General features: G+C 43.4%; 1 protein-coding gene across 4 annotated transcripts in view; it reads left to right on the top strand.

Moving 5' to 3' along the window:
• The window catches only part of anks1b (ankyrin repeat and sterile alpha motif domain containing 1B), a 155,515-nt gene that overhangs the window by 77,567 nt on the left and 52,727 nt on the right, over positions 1-25,221 (top strand). For all 4 annotated transcript variants that reach the window (XM_062382946.1, XM_062382945.1, XM_062382948.1 and 1 more), the window contains 2 exons: positions 8,664-8,800; positions 18,325-18,511. In XM_062382946.1, coding sequence (XP_062238930.1) covers positions 8,664-8,800; positions 18,325-18,511 — 324 coding nt within the window. The remainder of the gene's footprint in view (positions 1-8,663; positions 8,801-18,324; positions 18,512-25,221) is intronic.

Below are 25,221 nucleotides of genomic sequence, written 5' to 3'. Positions count from 1 at the left end.
TGTTGCTCTACTGGGATCATTTCTAATTCATTGATGCAGCTTCTTACTGGTTAGTAGTTGGAATATCTTATTAAATCAAAGTTTAAATGAAATTATACTAATGCAAAGCACGCTTGACAATTACATTTTTATTTTTATCTCGTAGTTTATCTCTTGTGGATTGTCATTCTCAGCTTTTATGCTTTGGACTCCTTAAAATACACACAACATATTGTGGCTGATCATGTTTACTGTGTTAACAAACACGCGTCCATATGAACGTCCCACTGCTGAAACCACCTGAACGTCGAGCCAAGCGTATTGTGTGTTCAACATAAACACACGAGTGACAACGGCAATGTGTGGAAAAACGTGGGTGAGAGTGCTACATGTATTTTTGGAAAATCATGTCTGTAGCGCAGCTTGCTTTGTTTTTATTTCTTCCGGGAAAGTTTGAACAAGGTCAGTTTTAATTCCATTTGTTAATGTAATGGCTGAATGTCACACAGACGACTCTATTGACACAGGAGGCCGACAAACACTTCTTAATTTCCCTCCTCATGCTGCAGTATACATCCCCGTCTAAATATGGATTCCTAACTGGAACCCTGTCACCGCTTTGTTCCTGATTCAACTGTTTCCGTCACGCTGTCGTCAAATCTGTTTCCAGCCCGAGCGCCAGTCGATTGTGTTTGCTCATCACTCGCACAAATACAGACACACACAGCCTCTTCTTTCCCTTCACTCCGCTCCCATAGCGATTGTACACACTGCAGGTTGTCACGGCAACTGCATCACCAGCTGGTGAGTCACCTGTACGTTGCCATGGGAACTGCCTTGCTAGTGACACCCCCCCCACACACACACACACACACATCGAACCCCTCCCAGAGTTGAGTGAGGCCACTGTAGAGGTGTGTGTGTGTGTGTGTGTGTGTGTGTGTGTGTGTGTGTGTGTGTGTGTGTGTGTGTGTGTGTGTGTGTGTGTGTGTGTGTGTGTGTGTGTGTGTGTGTGTGTGTGTGTGTGTGTGTGTGTGTGTGTGTGTGTGTGTGCCTGTGTGTCTGTCTCTCTTCCCAAGTCTGGCCGTTACAGCTTGTCTGTGATTGGCTGTTGGATTGGGCAGAGATGAACTGTCAATATACACTTTAGAGTGTGTGTGTGTGTGTGTGTGCTGCGAGGCTGCTCTATGTCAACGTGTCTTTTGGTATGAAGTTCCTCCCCTGACATAAGTGAACAGTGTGGGTGTCATGTTTGTTCTCTGAGCCCTGCTACCTGGCAGAGAGAGAGAGAGACTGTAGATTTCCATGTCATTTGTAAAAATGACTAGAGATGCTTTTTCGCCTCAGAGGCTGCAAGTGCTGTCTAGTAGCAGAGTGACAGGAAGTAAAGATGGGCGAGTGAGAGAGTGTGAGATGGGGCGAGCGAGCGAGCAGATGAAGCCTCCAGTCGAGTTGGAGGGTCGTCTCAGGCTAAGCCGGATACATGAATCTGAATCTGTGACACAGCAGGAGGGAGACTCCTGGATTCCTGCCTTGAGTCCAGTCATATGTCAGGCTAATTGGACATGGGTGTGAGTCAGAGGCTCATTATGTGGCTCTGAGAGGAAGGCGAGGATGATGAGGATGAAGGAACAAGGAGAAGGAGGGATCGAGATGAGAGGGAAGAGAAAAAGGAAGAGCAGAGACACTGCATTACACTGCAAAAAGATCCACAGATCTTTTGTTCAACCCGTCATGTGGTTGGTGTCATGTTTTGCAAGAAGGATTTTATAATTACATTTAATCGGAGTTCAAAGGAACTTGTTTTTAATGTTTCAGGATCAGATGCGACTTCAGAGAGAATCAAAATAACAATGTACCCAAAAATAGAAAAAACATGATTAATACACATTGTGCCTTTGGAAATCAGATGAATGAATAGAGGTGTGAATTTATTTTTAATGATATGAGTTAATAAGTTTAGCTTCTTTAATCTCCTCTGAATCCGAGGCCTCATTTTCCCCTCTCGATATTTGTTCTTTTCGATTCGCTCCAGTTAAAACATTCAGCACCTGAGTACATTGCTCTTAATAACAACGAGTGCAAAGTAAAGCTTCCGCTGAAGAGGCAGCTTTGGCCGACGAGTGTGTGCTCACGAACAAGCGTACTTGTGGAGAGACACACTCCGACTGTGCGTCCGTGAGTGATGCTTCGCTGTCAATCCTGTAGAACCCTTTAACTTCAGATATGGGCTCAGCATACATGATTCAGATGAGGATTGTTTAGGTGCTGCACAAGTTGATAAAATATGTTTTCCCCCTCTCTACTCCTGAGTAACCTTTACTGGTTCGCCAGGCTCCTATCCCATGACCCCCTCCCAAGCTTTTGTCTGTTCCAAAGTTTCCCAGTAGATGAAGAGCCTCATTCGATGTCATCAGGTCTCATGATATTGTGGCTTATTCATGAAAAATGCCACGAGGTGTAGAGCACCTTTTAAGAACAGGGATCTCACAGATCGCAAAAAATGCATCCACGCTGATAAAAGCATTTAATAAATCAAAAGCATTATGAAGGCAACTGTAATTACAAATAGGAAACAACAGGAACAACACAAAAGAAGACGTATGAAAGAAAATCCTTCCCTTAAAGTCACGTCCTTCCCCCTGGCACAGCGGGTCGTTAGAAAGCATTTTATTTCTGAAGGAAACGTTGGAATGATTAAGACGCTGTTGTTTGTTTGGTGGCAACAAACTGCTGGAACGTGTCTGACGACTCTGCAGGTGTTCTCTGTGGTCCTGATGGATTCTCTGCTTGTGTTGGGCCACACTGCTGCAGAGGATGCTCTGATCCTGATGTAACGACCACTAATTAAATCAGAATTTTAATGAGGTAATGATTCAGTGCTCGTTGTCCCCTACCTGCGCTGCAATTTCATTTTTAACGCCGTCCTGTGGGATAGTAGCATCTCCCGCTGCTAACATGATGCAGAAATGAATGGGCACGATCAATAACAAATTTAAGATTCTAACAGAAATGGAATCGGTTAAATAAGCTAAGAAAATATTCATTTAATACGTTTTATAGATCGATAAATCATTAACATTATTAGAGCTTTGCTAATCTGAGGTAACGTGTGGAGCTGCGTCCACGGCCTCCTCATGGCTTCCTCGCTGAGCAACTAATGATTTTCATGTTTTTTGTTTACAGCAAATTGACACCGACATCTGCCTTAAACATCCAAAGATTCAAAATTCAATTTATTGTCGTTTTCCATTCACATAACGAATGAAATCCATGTGCACCAGACAAGAGAAGAAAGAAGCTATGAACAATATTTAAAATAGTATAAAAACAAGGAAGAAGTATATTCACATTCATATCATATATGTGTGATGGGAGGAATCAGGGGTGTGAGTGTATGGATGGGGGGGCTTGCAGGTGGAAGTTAGTGGGGGGGAGCACAGTCTGTTTATGAGCCTTGAGAACTCAGACATCTACTCTCTCATGTCCAGTCCCTCTGGATAAGTTCAGGAGAACATCCAGAGTTCGGTGCATGTCTGAAAGCAGCAGGTCAGTTTCTATGAAGATTTGAAATGATGATGCTTCACTCGCAGGCAGAACACATGAGGCGTTTAACTACTTCACCACACAGCCGTGAATCAAAAGGCTTTAAACTCACCTCGGCACAATTTATCTCCTGATTCCAGAGAAAACATTTAAAATAAAAACCTGACAGTGGAACGGAAGGATTGTGGATCATTTGTTCTGCAGTGTAAGTTCAGCTTGTGTTCTGCTTCTTGACTCTGGGCTGCTGTAGTCCCACAGTCGCTTCTCAACCTCCAACCAAACCATCTCCTCTGTCTTTTCACGTCTCGTCTTCTTCGATATCTCACTCCCCCTCCTTCTTTCTATTCTACTTTCACCCCCCCCCCCCCCTTGTCTTCCTAAAGCTGTTTCCTTAGATTCTTGCCACTTGTGACGCTGCTGTTTTCAGGACCGATTGCTTTGGAATGTTAATGCTCGATATCCCACTGCACCACATGTCCTCTGACATGACAGTGAATAAATGGAATTCTCCTCTTTGTAATGTAAAGTGCACTGAGGGCCGACTTGTGTGCATAATCCCAGGCAGTCGTTTCGTACATTAGCTCGGGATTATACTCGGCCTAGGAGATGGATTCCTTTCTGATGGAATTTAATTTGTTTCAAATGAGGGAACCCGTTTTTGTTCGGCTTCAACACTTCGCTGGAGATACATTTCATTTTTCATCCGGCAGATTCATCTCATTTGTTTTACACGTGTACAGAGTGGGATAAGAAATATGCAGCATCTGCTCGTCATCTGTTAGAAGAGTAGAAAGCGGAGAGAAGCAATTTGTTTTCTGTATTCATGAGGAGAGATGCATTTTGACTGGGTTTGCCAGGTTTACCCCAACAGTGCAGACCTACCACTGTAGCTTAAAGGAGACATCCGATTCTTCTTCAGTTCTCTTTCCTCTAGTGAGTTGCATAGTGTTTTTTTGTGTATTTATTCTGCAAAGTTCAAATGAAAAAAAGCCCGTGGAAAAGAAAGCGCCTCTCTCTCACAGAAAACCCTGTCAACACCTGCAGTCTGGCCGATACCTAATATCATAACCTCTTTATTTGAAAAGCACATAAATATTAATTAATAAGTAACTCAGCAGCTTTATAATTCTGCAGATCCACCACATTAGCTTTGGACCTACACTAAAGCCTGGCCGGTGAGATGGAGAGGCAGCCAGAGGAGCTGCGAGGAGGAGGAGGAGGAGGAGGAGGAGGAGGACCTTTTAGGCCAAACCTGCACTCACGTATATAGTGCAGACAGAAAGAGCCGAGTGGAGCCAAGTGGTCGGAGCAAAATGTGTCTTCTCTCCTATGGGAACGACTCCTCTGGAGATAAACACACACTTGTCATCTCCAGCTGGTAAACAAGCCACTGCTGACGTGTGCAGCTTGAAAGTGCAAATCTCTCTGTATCTGCATGTGCTTTATGCATGTGTGTGTGTATTTGTGTCGACACTTGAAAAGAGCTCAGTGAACTTTTCTTGTGACAAAATAGGTCAACACACAAGTGGAGATCTTAAATTCCATATTTATAGCCGAAGGGAAGCAATGATATTGGTTTGCTCACTTATTTTATATTTATTTAATCCGCAGATTCAGAGATTGTAAATCTTGATATTGAATACGAGCTCATTTTATCCAGTTACAGCTTTAAAAACAGAAAACCTCTAACATCTCCGAATGTAGCTCTATGTTATAGGGTCTTACTCTCCCTCCGATATTAGCTTCCACCTTCAGTCCTCTCCAGTGTATAGAGCTGAGAAATCTCGCCTCATTTATTCCACTCCGGTCGGTGCTGCAGGCGTCGAGTGGTTAATGGCATCAAGTCCCAACTGCTGAGCTTTTTCGATTAGAACGGTCAAGTCCCAGTGACTTGTTTGTTTCAGCCTGTTTTTACAGTTGCTCTATGTTTGAAACATTTTGAGGGATCACGCTATCGGGAGAGCAGAGTTCACTGGTTCGATCCCCAGCTCCTCCAGTCCGCACGCCAACACTCTGACGGCTGCTCCCTGATGGCCGCTCCGTCAGTGTGTGAGTGATTGGTGATGGCAAAATGGAAACATGTACAGTTGTGTATGAACATGTGTGTGTGGATGGTTGAATGCGACTTGTTGTTCGGTAAAGTGCTGTGTAAATGCAGTCCATTTACGTTGAAGTGCTCAGCTGTAATTTGCCACTCCGACTATAAAGAAGACGTGTGAGACGAACACACACACACACACACAGACAAACACAGACACACACAGTAAACATATGAAAAGCTCCTCGTCACAGTGGCATAGAGGCAGAACTGACAGGCTGGAGAACACGTCTGAAGCTGACAGTTTCGGTCTTGTTAGGCGAGCAGGAGGGGGACAGCTGATCGGAGCGCTCACTCACACCAAGCATCCACGTGCATACACACACACACTCCTGTGCACGGTGCTGCACGTCTGCAGTAACAAGCTGTGCAGCCGCATGGCCTCGTCCACGGGAAGGCTTGTGAAAATCCAGGCTCTGCTACGCTTCGAGGCAACACGCTCAAGATTTCCCCCCGAGGTTTATTAGATATTTTATATTCTAGATATTTCTTACCAAGTGTCCATTTTTATTTGAAGTTTGGTTTTAATTAGTTATTTGATGCTATAAAATAGGGCAAACATCACGATTGACAGCTGGGACTCACTCCTGATTGGTCAAGCGCATGTATCGGCGTGCTCTCGCCACCACGGCTCCTCACCTGGATCACTCCTCCGTAGACTCTAGGTCCAAATGACATTGAAAGCGAAAGTTGGCGGCCCCTGTGTGAAGGATATTTTTGCTAAATGTTTGTACAAAATGAGGAAGTGGAGATGCGTCGTCCATCTATATTTACCTTGGTTATTCGCTGCAGTTACTAGATATAGATGATCCTGAATGTGTTAAATATGCACACACTCCAACATAAGCAAAATTCCCCTTTGGCAAAAAAAGACTGCAATTGTTTCCCAGGAGTGAGCCGAAGGCAGATCTGAAGGAGACACACACACACACACACACACACCACACATCACATCACATCCATCTTCAAATTCTCAGCGTTGACAGGCTTATTTACTCAATAGGACAAACTCTCTATCTCTATAAATATCCCTCTGTTCCATCTTTCTTTTCTTCTCTCTTTCTCTCATTTTTCATTTTGTCTATTTACGCCCACACGCAATCATTGATTAGCTTCTTTATTGAGTGTGTGTGTGTCTGCAGCTGTTTGAAACCTTAGGTAAAAATCTATCGTGCACCTCTGTATGTGTTTGCTCATGCATGCACAAATACAAATGAAGACACACATGCGTTGTGTGAGCGCGATGTGAAGCTGTGTCACGCTCCCTGAAGGCATCTTGCAGCCAGACTGTGGAGGTTAGAATAAATATGTGACAGAAGATGGAGATTCAGGAGCTTCAGTTTTCAGTTTGACAGCAGATTCATGATGCAGGTGAACAAAGTGAAAAATAGAAATAAAAAACTCTTTCAGCAAAAGAAATACAATGTTGATTTTATTGATTTGTTTATTAATTGTCTCGTAACTAAATTATAGACAGTTTTTTGTGTCTTCAAATGTTTCTCTCTCTCCTGCGAGTGTATATGTATGCGTGATGATTTTATCGCATTTCTATTGTAATAATCGTCCACTCGTCTCCCTGAGATTTAACGATCCACCAGAATTAAATGAGCCTGTGATCAAGAAAGTCATTAAAAGAGTTGTGAAAGGTGTTGCATCAGCTCCGCACAGGAAGAGCAGCCAATCACAGGCCCTTGAAATCGGCTGCCAATGAAATTAACCGTGCAACATTTACTGGCCGTGTTCTTATCCTCCACGTCACTGACCTCCGTGCTTCAATTATCCTGTTTCTTTAATCCTGTTATTAAACTGTCTAAAGATGTGGCAACGTGCCTTTCGTTGTGCATTACTGACAGGAACAGTGTCAGTAATCATCTACTAGGGAGTTTCACTTAAAGAGAAAGACAAAAGGTAAGGTTTACACAGTTCAAGCATGTGCCGCTTTTTATTCTGCTCTAATTCCATGTTTTATTAGACAAAACACATATTTCTTTTTTTAAATCTCCTAGTTAACATCATGCAGACTGGTTTAAACGGCAGGAAACATCATTTTCTATAACTTCAGCTATCTCACTCTTTTCCCCCCGTGTGGTTTATTTTGGTGGGAGTTGTGAAAAGTCACACATTCTACCACATTCAAAGTTAAATAATAAGGAATATTTATTTTATTTCCAGGGTTTGATTTCAAGTCATTTATACTATATTTCCCCTCCAATTAAAAAGCTCTATCTCTGCTGTGTGTGTGTGTGTGTGTATGTGTGTGTGTGTGTGTGTGTGTGTGCGTGTGTGTGTGCGTGTTTGTGTGTGTGTGTGTCTCCCTCTTCTTCCTGGTTGGGTCTCACAGCATAATTGGCTGATATTCGATCTGATAGGATCCATGTAGACAGGTGGCAGCTGACAGAAAGCTACCACTTTGCGTGTGTGTGACTGTCTGTGTGTGTGTGTGTGTGTGTGTGTGTGTGTGTGTGACAGTAGTATTTTAGGAAAGGTGTTTTGTTCTGTGTTGTGTGTCTCCTGCAGTTGATTAAGACAGATGCTCACCCCCTCTGAAATTCAATTCGGGCTACTTCAGCAATTTGTCCTTCTTTCCTTTCTTCTCCTCCTCTTCTTCTCCTCTTCTTCTGTTCTTCTTCTCTTTCCACCTCTCTGGTAAACGATCACACGCTGGGGAAATTAGCTCCAACACCAGGATGTTGAACTCAGCACATCACTTGTCTGAGGTCAACGTCAAACTTCACTGGGCAGCTGCCATTATTGTCCTCCTGTTTGTTTGCTGAGGCTTGTCAAATGAAAAGTGAAGACACTCTTGTCTCCTCTCTCTCTCTCTCTCTCTCTCTCCTGCTGACGAGCTCGACTAGTGATTCAAAATCCTGTTGTTTGCACAATTTAAACTTGTGTTGCTGCAATTTAAAATCTCACAAGTGGTGCAAGACCTGTGACATCATCCGAACATTCAGGAAAAAAAACACCTCCTTAGCTTCGCTCTGTTTGGTACCTTCACTCTTTAATGTGACTTCTCTCTCTCTCCCTCCCCCCCCACAAGGTCACCTGTCCCATGGACCGGTGAGTGAGGGGGAGCACGGTAACCATGGCAACTGCTCGACGGGCCCCACTCCAGACTGCTCCCCCCCCTCCCCCGACACGGCCCTGAAGAACATCGAGAGAGTCATCCGCCCACAGGTGAGCCTCGCTCGGATCCACGCTCTAATGAATCTGTTGCAGAGGCACCTGATGCATTATTGAACATCACAGTACCCGCCCACACAAAGCTTAAACACCTACACACACACACACACACACACACACACACACACACACACACACACACACACACACACACACACACACACACACACACACTGGTAAATGTCTGGTTCTCTCCATGAGATTGTTTGACTTCATCTTCACTCCTCTTTCTCTCTCTTTCTCTTTCTCTCTCTCTCTCTCTCTCTCTCTCTCTCTCTCTCTCTCTCTCTCTCTATCTATCTCTCTGTCTGTTGCTTTGTCAGTTTCTCTCTCCGAGCAGATAAGAGTTCAGCGTATCTGAGCTTCTCTATTATACTCGTGCATCTAAACAGCAGCAGAAACACAGAGGAGACCCTTTCTTGAGATTCAGAGCCTGATCCTGTGACAGACGTGACACCGTGTGGATCTAAACACAGACAGACGAGGAGTTTCTAGTCTCAACCTCTAATTCCAGGTCCCCTTCAATGCATGAGGTTCATTTTATAAATTATGTATTAATATAGGTGATTAAGCACGGTATGCATCGAGGCGCTTGTGCCTCGTGATTGACAGCAAGTACCGTCCAATGGCTGCAGGTTTCTGAAGCAATGTCCTGGTGCCCTCAGTCAGGCTCCACCCCCCTTCTCCTCCAATATCCCTACTTCCGGTTTTCATCCCAAATTTGCTAAAGTCTGCTTATCCAGCTGTCGGCTACCAGTTTTAAATTGCAGAGGACTAATAATGTATTAGTCCTCTATTGCTGCACTACTCTGCAGTAAGATCCTGGAAATAGAAGATGTTGATGTAATTTGGAAGGAGAGACTGATTTCATTATCACAAAGGCAATTGAAGCGGCGAGGAATCTGAGTTCTTACATGGATCAATATTTCCTCCCACCCTCACTTCCATCTGAAAGCTGCTTTTTTAAAAACCAGCCACACAGAAGCCGAACATCCTCTCAAACTCCGACATCTGTAACGTGGAGGAAGAAGTGTCAAATCCAGCAGCCTGTTAAAGTTCAGTGTCCACGCAGCCTGAAGCTGAGGAAGGTTCCTCCTCATCATCATCATCAGAAGTGACTCATGCATACTCGTCTGATATCTAATAAAAGTGCTGCAATAGGATTATTTCAGGGGCAGAGTCTCCCGGGCAGCCAAATAAAATAAATATGCAATAAATATCATATCAGGAACTAGACTTTCCAAGTTGAACCCTGTTGTTTAAACAGGAGATGTTTTTTTTAATAGACTTGTAAAACAGCAGCAGTAGAATAGATTAATAACGCGTCGCCGATCCGGAATAACTTTCAAATCAACATTCAGAAATTCAGATCAGCCTCGTCAGGGACCTGAGGTTGATTCAGTCCTCTCACCTCTGTCTCGGAGCCGATCCTATCAGACAGTTCACACCTCCATAATTAAAGGCAGTTGTTTTCTCACTCTGGGACGAGGTTTGACACAACACTGACAGTTCAGGGAAGAAACGTAGGATATTAGAATTCTGTAGAGCAAGCAGAGTAAATTAATGACTTTGTATATTATAATTATTATAAAAAAAAAAATCGTGAAGTTTCTTCTGAAATAAACTTTGTGATCCTCCTCCTTTTTGTCTTCTTCCATCCATTATTCTTCCTCCTCCCCTTCTTCTTTCTCCTCCCCATTCTTCTTCCTCCTCTTCCTTCTCCTTCCTTCTTCCTAGAGGTCTAGATGCTGAAGCTCTATCTTTCCATTATGGCGCACACTGAACTTCTTAGCCATATCAAAATCATTCAGTTGCAGAGTTTAAAATCGGGACTAAAGTAAAAGTTTTAAAAGTTCAACCCTCTGTGTCTGGTCTCCTTGGTGCTTTCCTCTTTCCTGCATCTGGGGTGTCATTTTCAGACGGTTCATGATGGAGACGTCGTTATAAAAGTTACAAAAAAAGCTGCATATGCCTGCAAAATCCAATCCACACACCTGACCCGCCCGTCATGAACCTCAACCTCTCCCCTCTTGTTTGCGTCACTCCCCCCCCAGGGCCCATCTTTGGCATGCTAACTAATGTGCGTGGCGGGATGATATGTGGTGTCGAGCAGGCCTGCGCTCAGCTTGAGTCGAACATAATCAAGGAGCACCCGAGTTCAATTTTATGGCGCCTAATTAATTCTCTCGAATTTATTTCATTTCATTTTAGTGCTCCCGCTGGCTATGTCACCAGTGCACGGTGTAAGCCTGACACTCTGCGAACGCACACACACACACACACACACACACACACACACACACACACACACACACACACACACACACAAACACAAACACAAACACACACCCACCACAGACCTATAAGGGCCATGCACATACATGCTGCCGCTCGGGATGTGTAGAAGAGTCTGGCTCCACAGTCCTTCCTCCTCCTCTCTGTGCTGAAATATGAATGTGGTGCTCTCAGGCTTCCAGAGGGGCTTTTCAGCAAAAGTTTCCAAATTGGATTAAATCTCACTGTTGTTTGTCAACACCATGTGTCTGTGTCACGATGATCTGATCTCAGTTATATAATTATATCTCAGATCACATTTGGTAATAACAATGCACTCAGAAAGGCCTCTCTGGACAAAACAGAGGAAATTAGTACATCTGTTGTATCTATTGGATTTTTAACCGCTTAATCTGTTACTGCATTTAAAAGCTTAATAGTAAATGACATGATTTTTGAGTTGAGGTGCCCTGTAGCTTATCTCATCCCACTGGTGTTTTTGTCATTCCAAGGACAAACACTAGAGTGAGTCTTTATTTATTTTGCAGATGCTCTCTGTGGGTTTTGCTGCGATTAAAAATGCATTCTGGGTAATTTTCGCTCTTTAAATTTGAGTTTAGAGGAAATGATTCCTCTCATGTACCAAGTGTACCATGCAGTCACTTTGTAAAGGCACAAAGAGAACACAGGCGCTGGGGCTTAATGTTGGGGTTGTTTTTATGTCGTCAGCTGGACGTGTTGAAGCTCTGCATCACGTGGTCAGATGGGATTTAAGGGGCAGAAAGAGTGAAGGATTAATTAAACGAATGTAAAGATGGAGATAGAGGGAAAGCAGAGAAGTGTATACGCTGCGTCACAGGGTTATCAGATGTACCCACTGGCTCTGTGTCCTTCTTAGCTGCTTGTGTGTGAATCTGAAAGGTTTCAAAGAGATTCCCATCAGAGGGAACTCGTGTTTAAGCTCAGTGAAGATGGTTTCTCTGACAATCTCATGAATCACATAATGGAACACGAACGCACAAACATCGACATCTTTGTGAGGTTTGTGTTTGTCTCAAAAAGCAGCCTCCTGACACGTAGCATTGGCCCGGTCACAGGATTTAGAATCTGTTTTTCTATTGTGAAAATGTTGGGACCTTAACTACCAACACTTGATCTTGACAAAGTTTTCAAAGACTTTTTTAACCATCTGTACATTTTTTTAACATTTTCAACTGTTTTCCAAGCAACACTTTTTGCTCAAAGTAAAGTAAAGCCAGCAGAGAGTCATGTGTTTGTTGGTTTTGTGCAGCACGAAGCTTTTGTTGTATATTCCATTTGTTTATATTTTAATGCACAGTGAATTGTTATTCTCGTATTTTACAAAAGTGACAAGAGAAGGTCTTTTCTGGAAACCTTGTTCGGATACAGTCACACCTCGGAGATTCTAGTCTTTGAAAAGGGGGAGAAAAATGACATCTGGACCTTCATGGATTTATATTTTTTTCCAAAATTATTGCCGTTTGGATTCATGGCTCTAATTTCATAATGAGACATTAGAGAGACCAAGTAGAGAATAGAATATAGGTGGACCACAGGTGGTTGTCAGCTCACAAAGAGCTGATCAGAGCCCATCCTCTACACTTTTCATCGTTATCAAGCAATGACATTTCTTTGTGAATCATACACGCAATTACTGTGAAACCGTTATTTATTAAGTTCAAAACCTCTGGTGTCCTAAATCCAAATTTACTTGTCTCAGGGCTTATTCTTCTAATTTCACCTGCATAAAGATATCAGTCCCCTAAACGCGTCTTTGTTCAGATTATAGAAATACATTTTAATATGGAAAAGAGAGATAGAAGACACAATAGATAATATATGTAAAAAATAAAAGCAGATTAGAATAAACAGAAGGACAAGATAAGGTTGATTTCTAGGTGAGGGTTTGCAGCTCGGGGATGTGATGCAGTGAAAGTCCCGATGCACAGTTTGGATCATATACATTCACGTCTGCTGTCACACAAAGAGGTGCTTGCGTTTGGATGAACACAAGAGCGCACACGATGACACTACGAGCTCCTGACCACACACTCGGAGTGGAGTGCAGATCGACAGACTAACCAGGTCCGGGTGCTTTTCAGAAGATAATAGATCGTTTCCCCGTACAGAGGTTGAGAGGAGGCTCACACACATACGTGTAAAAGCACTCGATGGTAAATGTGCTGACTCAGCTGACACAAATAGGAAGCAGCATGGCTGTGGCGTGGTCATAACCCGCTGAGTGATGCTCTCAACTCCCCCCATGTCGCTGTGGTCAAAGTGCCCTCGAGCAGGGCACCTAATGAGCACTGCCATCAATCAGCCTGACCCAGGGTTTGAAAAACAGAGAGTAATTGATTTTTGTAAGTGAAGATGATTTGTTTTGACGGACAGGGATCGAGGAGCTGTGACAAGGGGAAATGTGTAATTTGAACATCACCGGGGAGTGATTACGAGATGACAACATGATTATAGTAAACAAACAAGACAATCAACAGACACTCCCAGAGTCCAGCAGCACAAAGACGGACTCTGCACTGCTGGATTGTCACTGTGAAACGTCTTATTATGAATATATGAACGAAAAGAAAACAGAATGATAAACAACTCTATAGAACTTGAATTAAGAAAATAGTTTGTAAACTAAACACATTCTTCATTGTTTGATTTGTAATGTAAATGTTTTAAAGTCCAAGAATGGCTGTTTTTTTTAACTAATCTTTCAAACGTGAACAGAACAGCATTAGACTATTGAGGAGATAAAGTATTTTATAGTCTCAAGCTGTAGATTTTAAAGACGTATCGCTGTTTTCTTTTCCTCAGTGTTTCAGTAAAGTTTCATTTTGTGGAGTTTGTCTCGTGTTAATCTGTTTTTCAACACGTTTGTCAATGTGTCTCCGTTTTTACCAGAAAATCACTAATCACTTTGGCATTTAGAGCTCATTAATCTGCTCACACACACATCAGTCACTTAGCACAGACACTCACACACACAGACACACACACACACACACACCCTTGACGATCCCGCTCTGACAGTCTTGCTCCAGTGAGTTAATCTTCCAGCATATTTGCTCGGATCTGCGCATGATTGCAATACATGATTGCTTTGTATGAATCCAGGAATGTGTCTCAGCTCTGTTAGTGTTGTCACTGGGCCCACGTGTGCAGAAACACAAACACACGCACACGCACACATTCAAACACAATCGATAAAACAATCATGTCGGTTGTCTGGCTTTAAAGATGGGCAGCGAGAAAAGAGATTTTTCACTAAGGTGAAAGAAAAATAATTTACCCTTTGAAGATTTTACTAGATATATTGTCTGATTTACCAGAGTAGCATTATTTTTTTTACATTTCCTCTTTATACAATGTGTGTGTATGTGTGTGGTCGCGGCTCAGCAGGATATTCAGCCTGTGGCCCCAGAGGGGAGACGCAGGTCACACACCACTACTTGAAACGGACTCGAGCTAATGCCCCAGTGGGAGTTAAACGTCCGAGCTATTTCCTGCCATTTCTCAGCCCATAACAAACAAATCTGTATGTACCACTTTGATGATTCCAGCGAGCCATGCCTTTCAATCACCTCACTGGTTGTGAGCCAAATGGACCGCTCGCCCCTGCTGGCCTCGGCACTGCATTTTCAAATTGTGTGCCATCATGAATATGACAGGAAAACTGATTTAGTGCTGCGGATCGGACAGGAGGGGAAATGGTGCCGGTTCAAAGCGAGCAGAGTTCAGCCTCCTGCGTTTCTCACAATTTCACATGATGGACGGAGGGATGATTTCCTCCGACGAGAGGAGCGAGTGGACTGATGGCACATAATAGGAGGGAGGTGTTTGCGTGGTAGGGCCGGGAACCAGTGGGGAAACAGAACTATGGTTTTAGATGATGATCTGACCACCAACATCTCATCCCACCAGGATCACCACCCTGCAGAGATCCTGTGTTTCCAGGATATTTTAGGTTAGGGACTCGGGATGTGTGTTTGTGTTGAATGCTGATATGGATTCATATTTTATCTTGCGTGTTTTATCTTGCGTGCACTTGAAATAGAAACTCTGTTTCTTCTGAAGACACACGCGTCGCTCGATACAGCATCACTCTCTCCAAGCTACTGTTATACACAAGAGAATTTGCTCCAACAACAGAAAATATCAATTAAAGCCACGAGGATAATTACCTTTCAGTCCCCAGCTCACGTTAAACTGATGAATTTGTCAGCCGGTAAAGAGACTACATGGAAATTGTGACATTCACCCCCCTTCCCCCCCACTCTTAGTACAACTACATTCTGTAATTTGCCGCACAGTTCTATAATACTAATTAAGCTCCATTCATCAACAGTGGACATTTGTTTCCCGACTCCCCAGTATCTCATCTGGTAATTAGGATCATTTTATAATTGATTAGCGTTCATAAATCGACATGATTCCTCTATTTCTCATAGTAGAACCAGTCTGTGCATACTACTCAAACTGCCGAGACACGTCTCGCCTCATCTTGGGTGAGGAGATACTCTCTTCTATCTAATGGTTGTGTCATCTATTAGCACCTTCACCCATTAGTTAAGTGTTAAACAGCATGATTTCCCCCAGGGATGCTGTTACAGGCAGAGAACAAGGTTTTCACTAGAGTTTAGTCAGGACCTCCCTTCCTGTGTGTGCGTGCGTGTCATTGTATCTGTGTGTCTGTGTGTGTGTGTGTATGTGTGTGTGTGTATACGCTCATTAATCCAATTGGCCATGGCATGTTCATTAGCTGGCTGCCCATTTGCATTGTACATGCTGAGCCTCAGCCAGAACTACAGCATGCAGTGTTTGTGTGTGTGTGTGTTTTGTTGGGTGTGAGTGTGTTTATGTGCATGTGTGAGCTCCTAATAAGCGTGAGCCCAGAGAGACGACGCCTTTTAGTTGTTAGAAAGAAGCTGAAGCGAAATGCACCGAGACAAGGCGCCGATGAGTGTGGGTGTTAAGAGATGCTTGAACGATGAGAAGGAGAAGATGAAGCGCACACACACACACACACACACACACACACACACACACACACACACACACACAACTGCAACCTCTCACTTTGAAATGCCACAGTGTCCCACATCAGCGGCTCTGTCTTTCTGGGTCGATTGTTGTTTCATGTCAACATTTTACATCCTCTTGTGTTTGATTTTAAGCCTCCAGTTAAGAAAACCCTACAGAGCTGCACCTGACTAAGACTCCTGTCGGTCAAACTTCAACGTCAAATGATTGGTAGAACATTTAAGGGTGATAAAGATGTAAGTTAGGTTATTATCTTTGAGAACCGTCCACAGAAGTAGCTGCACGTTGATGTAAGAAACAAGGGAAACCAGACAAAACAACAGATTTGAGGTATTTTAATTCTATTTTAAACCTGAAAACACACAAATACAGAGAAATCTTTTTCCTTTTCTACTGTCTACCCTTAAAATCTATCCCGAGATGGTTCCGAATATACTCTAGTGTAAAGAATCTCAGTCGACTGATGGTCTTGGAATGATTGTGTGATGAGAGACGACCTATACAACACTATAGGTTCTGTTTTTCAAATAAAGAAGTGGTTTTTATTTGACTGTGTAAGATTTATTTAGTTTTTCTTGATTACAGAGATTCATTTTGTGTTTGGCAGCGAGCCGTGTCTCTCCCCTCGGGCCCCGTCCGGTTTGTCCCCGTTGGGCTCGTACATCATTGTCTTTATTCCCCGTTGCTCGCCCGTGCTGCTGTGATCCTGTCTGCTTGATGTATTGGTCCTTTAAACATCCATGGTCTCTGTGGGATGTTGCTGCTGTGGTGTTATTCCCCATTGACCGAATGTCCACTGGAAAAAAGAAAAGTGCTGCTGTGGCTGCATTGGTCGGGACGGTGGTTGTGTCTCTTCTGCTCGTCTCTAGGGTTAGAATTCTGCAGTGAAAAAGCTCCGTGTTTATTGGCTGATGTCAGGCTGTTGGTTGAACTTCTGTTGATTTGACCTTTGTCTTACAGCAGCAGGGTTTCAAAGTGACTTTGAAAAACAAACCCTATAGTTTTGTACACTACAATTTGTTGCCAAGAGTTGGAGGAGAAGATCAATACGACTCTTTTGCAGCCTGGATAAAATATGAACTAAGATCTGGGAGCTGCTTATGCCTGTTTAGAATGATATGCAAATAACTGTATTTTTTAAATGTTGAACCTTATCTGGAGATCTTTTTAATTAAAAGACTATATACATTTTTCATGTTAAATAAAGTAATAACCTTTTGTTGCTGCCTCCTTCCTTCCTCTCTTACTTCACTCCTCTTCGTCCAACTCTTTCTTCCTCTCCTGCTTAACATTCTTACCTCCTCCCATCATTTGTTCTGTGTCCTGCTCCCTCCCTTATTTCCTCTTTACCTCAGTGCTGCCATTTTCTGTCACCGTGTCTTTTCATCTCCACAGTTTTTCCATTCCCCCCTGTCCAGTCCTCTCCATTCCTCTTCATCTCGCATGCCTCCTCCACGTTCCAGTCAGTTCCCAGTTCCCATTATACATTTGTTTTCATCTCACTTTAGTCCAGTCGATCTGAAGATGCTTAAAAACCAATTTCTTTGCACCCAGTGCAGAAAGAATTGAAACAATTCTCTCATTCTCTGCATTTATTTCCATTCCCTCGTTCTTTCTTTCTTAGTCAAAGTTCAGTTTTTTGTGCCTGGACTCAAAGTGAGGGTCTTATGAAGGTGGTCCATGTCGTGTGTCAGTCTCCTTCAGTATTTCAGGGTTTTATTTTAACCTTGGTGCTCTGTATTGATTTGCTTTCCTCTGACACACACACAAACAGACAAACACACACACACACACACAAGCAGACAGACACACACACACAGCAGGGTGTTGACTGCTGGAGCTGTTTGTGAAGCAGCAGCAGGTTGTTGAGAGCCTCATTATGTAAGATGTGTTTACCAGGTGCCAGTCTACAGGTTCACGTTCCTCTACCTCTCTTTCTCACTCTCTCACTCGGCTGTAAGCTGTCATCATGACATCCTCTCTCTCTCTCTCCTTTTGTCCATTTCTCCGTCTTTCTCTCGCCTCTACTTTATAATCTCCATCCCTCTCTTTTGTATTTCCTTGCACCATTTTCACATGTTACATAAACCACTGAATAAAGCCACACAATTGTCAGCTACATGAGAGAACATAGTTAATATAAAATATTTTTCTTGCTCATGTTTTGCCTTTAGCCCAAGCAGCGGACCTCTCTGTCCTCGTCCCTGGACGTCCAGAGGCCGGTGAACCACAGCTGTGAACCCAGCGAGGTGAGCTCGTCCCTGGGCTACGCCAGCTTCAGCACCAGCCCCCCCGCCAGCCCCCCCCTCAGCCCCAACCAGGAAGACTCTGCCGGCTCCAACGACGACTGTCAGCTCACAGGTAAAGACTCCGTCGGGAGGTTGGGAGGTCGGTAGATGTGAAAGGCTCTGTCTCTCGGCCGGAGGGGACACCAGTTGGTGGCAAAACGCTCCACCCTGACCTCTGACCTCCCCCTGTAGGAGGAGCAGCACAAAGACAAATCCCTCTTCAAGGGGAAGTTCAAGACAAAAACCCAGTTGTGCAGACATGCTCCGAAGTTCATGTCAGAAAACGGCAGAAGTATGATGTAGATAAGTTTCCCACACATTGCAGCACTGATCTATAATCAATAAGAATTGAAGGAAACGAGCTCTGAGAATTATTCTACATAACATTTTGATCCTGTATCAGTGCATGATAGAGTCTCGTGTATCTGACAGAGGTCGTTTAAAAACCCGTCAAACCAAACAGCCTCTCGTGCAGAGCAGAGACATCTTAAAGGGGTTTTCTCAGGTGAAAACTAAATATTCCTCTGAAGTCTGTTTGGGTGGAAATCAGGACAAAAACAAGCTCCTGACGCTGGAACACTGTCCTGGATATCCTGAGAGGAACCCGGCTCCAGGACGCCAGCACAAGACGCTGCGTTGGTCCTGTGGGGCGTCGCACGCACTGCCTGACGAGATGAAACACAGTTGGTTTCATCTAATGACTCCCCCCCCCCCCCCCCCTCCCCCCGCTGAGTTTTTTTAAGTTTCTGCTCCAAAAGCAATATTCTATGTAATGTAGGTGTTTGGTTTTTTTTCAAAGAAGCTCCTAACGAGGGCAGTTAAGTATCAAATCTGCACTCGACGCACATTTCACTTCTTTTAGAACAAACGCGAATAACTGAATGTTAAAAAAATGCAAAAAAACGTGTTTACTATTCACGTGTGTTTCTACAATGTTGTCATGAACCCTAAGATAACTAATATATAAGCAACTTTTTCAGATTTCAGGCCCACGTTTAAAAATACATTTCTCTCTTTGTTTCTGACTCGATTCTGTCTGCAGTATTTTTCTATCTAAAGATTTATTGTATTATGGATTTTTCCCAGTACGCTTGGACACTGGGACGTGGGAACCACTGGCTCGCTTACTGGTTTGCTCCAGAGCCTCATTTACTGTCTGTCACTCGCTTCTTGCGTTACCATGGTGACGAGATTCCTTGTTGTCATGGCGAAGCGGCTTTGGTCGTGAATCCTTCCGTCTCTCACCTGGACGTCTGTCCAACTGTCCAACTGTCCAACTGTCCCTCACTCCCACTGCTGTCAGGCTAAGACAGAGGACAGAAAGCAGGCGGGAGGCATTGTCTGTGTGTGTGTGTGTGTGTGTGTGTGTGTGTGTGTGTGTGTGTGTGTGCTGTGTGCTGTGTGTGTGTGCTGTGTGTGTGTCCTCCAGTAGTTCAGAGGCCCAGCGAGGCTTTGATCTGTGTGGTGCCTCAAACAAAAACACATCCATTATCAATCCACAGGTGCATGCACACAGAGATGCACACAGAGACGCACACAGACATCAAATTGAATGAGACATCTCCATCTTCCATTCCTCTTGAAGCTCAGCTGTGGATGTTTATGTAACACGTGTGTAATTTCCTTCTTGAACCCACTGAACATAATGAGCAATTATTGATCTGCTATTTTTTACTGTGAGTACATCTCTCTCTCTCTTTCTCTTCTCATTGTCGGGTCACACTCACCTGTGTGTTTGTGTAAGAACCAGTGAATGAGAAGTAGGTTGTAAACTGCTTTAAATGAAATGAAAATGGATTGTGTATATACAGTTCAAAGCATATCACAGTACAATCCATATTCATACAGCAACATAAGCTTCACTGTCCACACTCTGCAGAGTGGAAACGCAAGAGGGTTTAGTGCTTTAGTTCTAATTTCCAGCGAAAGTCAAACTTTTGAAATAATTAATTATCTCCTATTTAAGTCCTGAAAAATCATAACAATCGTTACTTTTTAGTTTTTGAATTATTTGTTGTTAATCGTTGTTGATTTCTTGCTCCGATTTAGAAAAAGAACATTTACAGTAATACCTTATATACTGCACTCACAGAAATACTTTATATGAGCACTCACAGAATTTTATAGATACAACCTAGAATGAATTTGAATAATACTCTCTCTCCCTCCCTCTCTACCTCTCTGCCTCAATCTCTAATACCAGGAATAGATTGGCATCCATTTATATTCCCATTTAGTTTTTTGCCTCCCACCCTTCTCTCTCTTTCTCTCTCTGCTTCTCCGCTCCTCCGCTCATCCCTCTTGCTCTCTCTCCATTAATAAGCTGTGTAAGGCCCATTGTGGGGTTGCCATGGTAACAAGTGGCTGAGAGAGAGAGAGAGAGAGAGAGAGAGAGAGAGAGATATGTGTACAGAAGGTAAAGGATGCCAGGCAAAGAAAGAGTGGGAGAGAATGACAGGGCGTCGGGGGGGGGTTGAAATGAGAAGAAAGTGATTTGAGTTCTTTATTTTACCCTCTGCTTACCATAAAAGGTCTTTCCTTCCTCCCCTCCTCCCCACATCTGTCTCCCCTCCTCTTCATCCTCTCGTTCTCTCCCTTTAAAAACAACCTAAACTGTTCCTCCACACCAGCCTCACATTCTACACAATAGCTGCAGTGGAGTACGCAGGTAGCTGGCACCGGCGTGGGCGGCCGGGTAGAAAAGAAGACACTATTTTTAACCCCATCCATCACCGGGCGCTGATCCTGCGGAGCCTCGGTTTACGTAACGTTGGACGTCACTTGAGAGAAACGTTCCCTCGGTGCAGGGAGTCCAGTGCAGTGCTGGGTTCTGCTAAATCACTGCAACTGTTGACGCGGTGGTCCTGCATGAATTAAGCAGCGCCCCCTGTGACGTGTTAAAAAAAAAAGATGACTTTGTTTTTCTTTTCCTTTATTTAAGGAGTTAAGGTGGAATAACTTTACTTTTTTTACTTTATTCTTTAAAATTAAAGTGGAATTACTTAAATCTTTTACTTCAATTTAATGGAATACTTTACGTTAATCTTTTATGATGGAATTCCTTCACTCTTTTTTTGTGTTGTTTGTTTAAGGTTTACTTTACTCTTTTACTTCATTTAATATTTGAAATTGCAGCAAAGTCCTGAAGTTTTCCTTAAATGTTCAGGTGTATGATTTCTTTGCACTTCCACATATAAAAGAAAATTGAGCTCTGTTCACTTCTCTACTCAGTTCTGGTAAAACATTTACTCACAAAACACAAACTCCTGCTTTCTTCATAACGCATTGGACCACCGAGCCGCTGAGAGATCGATGAGCTGCAGCTAATGAGCCGAAAATGGCAAAGCAATCACCGGCTCAGACTGTGTGTGTTTACTGGAAGGAGTCAAATTCATTAAGCCTCCGTTGCTTAATTCAGGTCTTTTTTCTCAAATATCAGACTCTTCATTTGTACCTTGACATCAACTCACAACTACAATCGCACTCTTCGGCACAAACACACAAAGGGTCTGTCAGGGCCTGGTGCTTGATCATTAAGTTGCCCTCAAAGTCAGCAGTGCCTGTGTTGGCTGCATTAATTTGATACTCAGGCACTCATGCAGATACACAAACGTCCTTCTGACACCTCCGCTCTGCCCTTTGCTGTCTGTCTATGACACCATCACATCTGAAGCCGTTCCCTCCTTTTGAGTCCACGCCTGAATAGTTTGGCACTTTATGAAATAAGCCCTTCAATTAGGGGCTACTGATATTAACTCGTTTGATCATAATCATTTAACAGAAATGAGCATGTGGACATCCTCCACCTCATTTCACATGGATGCAGGAATGGGGCAGTGCTGATCTTCTCTTACATCAGATAACAGGAATCTTCCCTGCCGTTAAAACACACAAACACACACACACACACACACACACACACACACACACACACACACAAACACTCCCCCACTCCCCCACACCCCTGTCATGTGGTAGATGGCAGATGTGATGAAATTATAGCTCCCCTCTCCCTGCTTCTCCACTCGGGGCGTGACAGAGCGTCAATTAAGGTTGAAAGCTTGAGTTTGATTTGAAAGGCAGGAGGACGAGAACGGCAGAAGATGTTTGGTTTGCAGTGTTGTGTGTGTGTGTGTGTGTGTGTGAGTGAGTGTGTGTGTGCTTGTAAACTGTAAAAACACACTTAAGTTTATTAGTTATATCTGTTGTACAACCAAGTGCAATTCAGTGGAAAGCCTTGCAATATATCTTACCTCTGTGAATTTAATAACATTCAGGTATTGCTGAGGGGAAAGGGCTGATTTAATTTGAGGTGCAACTCGTGGTGGTAACATAAATAAAAAGATGGACGACATGTTTATCGATGCACCGCTGATACACGTGCTAGACCAATCGTGAGTCAGTATTACCTGTCAATCACGACATTCACCCTATTTTTTATAGCGTCCAGTTATAAAATTCATCTTTAAAAACAGTTTGTGCTTAAACCACATCATGACATGTTTCTCTTTGGCTAAACTTTAAACAAAAGACAATAAAAAAGGAAAACATTGTATCACTTTGGTCCCATACACTAACACGGAGGAGGTGGGGGTTTATGACCTGTATTGCGACCAGCCACTAGGGGGCAATCAAGACTGTTTGGCTTCACTTTTAGAGCGCCCTCATGTCGTCCATCTTTATATACAATCCAAAGGTGATATATACTGACAGTTGTTGCAGCAACTCTGATACAGAGTGTATTAATATTCCTGCACCTGAGGACATCGTCAGTCCTTTCATTAAAGTGTCCTCTCTGAATTGTCCCGGCCTCGGAGCTGTGGCTCTTATTAGCAGCACAGTTTCATTAAGGCGCTGGTTTTGATCACACGTACTGTTTCATTCAGATTCAACCTCGGGCTGTTGCGCTGGAAAGACGAGTTCAGGTAATTTGCGAGTGCCGCCGTGTGTTTGACGGCATTAAGCTTCACAGGCAGAGACCAGAGTGTTCACTCCACCACTTTGGTAAAGTCGTGTTTCGTCTCAGTGCGCACACACACACACACACACACACACAACCAGACTCAATTCAAACTAATAGAAGTGAAAGTAGCAGAAATGGGGTAAGATTCATAGAGAAAGTGCTGTTGATCACATTAAGCAGCGGTGGAGCTTGAAGAGAGAATCAGAAAGAAGCCGGGGGCAAACTTTGTTTCCGACTTTTCCTTTTTTAATGCTCTTATATAACCAACAATGACTGAAACGGCCGGATAAACAAAGCAGATTTGTGCAGAAATGACCTCTTTAAATGTGGTGGAGCAGATTTATATAAACGTGTTCTACTGCTGAGGTTAAACTCACAGTGACGGACTGAGGATTGTGACAAGCAGCAGGAATTTGCATGTCGTCTTGTTGATAAACCTCTTAAATGGACTCAAGTTTGAAGCCTCAAGTGCCCTTGAGCCAAACACTGAATTCCCGCCTGCTCAGGGAGAGCGCTTACCTTGGAACCTGTAAGAGATACAAACAAGAGGCAGTGAGTTTTATTCCGAACAAGGATTTGTGTGTTTCTATCAGCGTCTGTGTGTCTCACAGACTTTACATGAAGATGGACAATATGAAGGCATCCTTCAAAAGTCAAATATACTTTCCTCAGAGAGGGTTTTTGTAATTTCTTATCACATTGATGTTTAAGAGAGCTCATTTTCTCCAGATGACGATGATGATCTTGACTCCCTCCCTCAGACTCAGATGATTTCCTATCCAGGATAGTTTGGCTTCATCTCTGGATAGTGGGAGGAGGTGGAGACGTGAAAGCTAATGTTCGCTAACTTGCACGGCTGATTTTCAAACACCTATATATTGGCCTAATCTGAAGTCACTGTCTCCATCGTGGTAAGTGTGTTGTAAAAACAGCTGGGGACATGTTCAGGGCTTTATATCCCTCAAAGATCTTGTGTGTGAAACACAAATGAAAGTTCAGTGACTCTAGGGAGAGACTGTCATTGCTGTCAAACATCTGGAAGCTTGAATAATGGGTTCCTGCAAAAGACAAACCTGATGCCTTGGCAATATGGAACCAGGAATGAAAGTGTGTATTTAATATCTGCAGACTGGTCCTACTCTGCCTTAAGGGCTGGGTTTCTATGTGTACGGACCATCAGACATGAAGCAATTCTCTCTCCATCGCTCTTTCTTCACGTCCCACGGGGGGGAAGGTTAAGACGTGTTTGCTCCTGTTGGTGAAACAGCAGCTGACAGGTCACAGACATGAGGCTGAGGTGCAACACGCACAAAACAATACTCCCCACCAGATAAATCCAAAACATGATGAACTGAAAATATAAGATGACAATAAAAGATAAAAGTAGAAAAAAAATGGAATGTCAAAGAAAATTTGACCCATTTTATTCATGTGCTCTGAGGAAATGCCGGGTCGATTGAATCTGATTTCTGGAAAATGTCTGAAATCAGCTTGAGATTGAACATGTGGTCTCCGGTGGGATCCGGAGCCCAACAGGTTGGAAACCAGTTCAGGAAACAGGGTGGAAAGCCGACGCACACTGGGACTGATCACATCATGTCTCAGGTATAAATCAAACTCTCTCTCCCCGGTTTTTCTCAAGAGCCCTTTAGTGTCTGGAGCAAATGGCGCTTGTGACATTTCCAGCAGCACTTCAAGGTTCTGCAGCTCTCACGTGTAACTCACAGAATCTACTGTTTCCTATTAACCCTTCGTGAAATCTCGACCTGAAATCATCGTCCGTCCCAAGCAGCCACGCAGCGACTCACCACATTACCACC

This window comes from Platichthys flesus, chromosome 23 (assembly GCF_949316205.1).
Source record: "Platichthys flesus chromosome 23, fPlaFle2.1, whole genome shotgun sequence".
Taxonomy (NCBI): domain Eukaryota; kingdom Metazoa; phylum Chordata; class Actinopteri; order Pleuronectiformes; family Pleuronectidae; genus Platichthys; species Platichthys flesus.
Note: the sequence above shows the minus strand (reverse complement) of the source record. Positions and strands in the feature narration are given on the sequence as shown.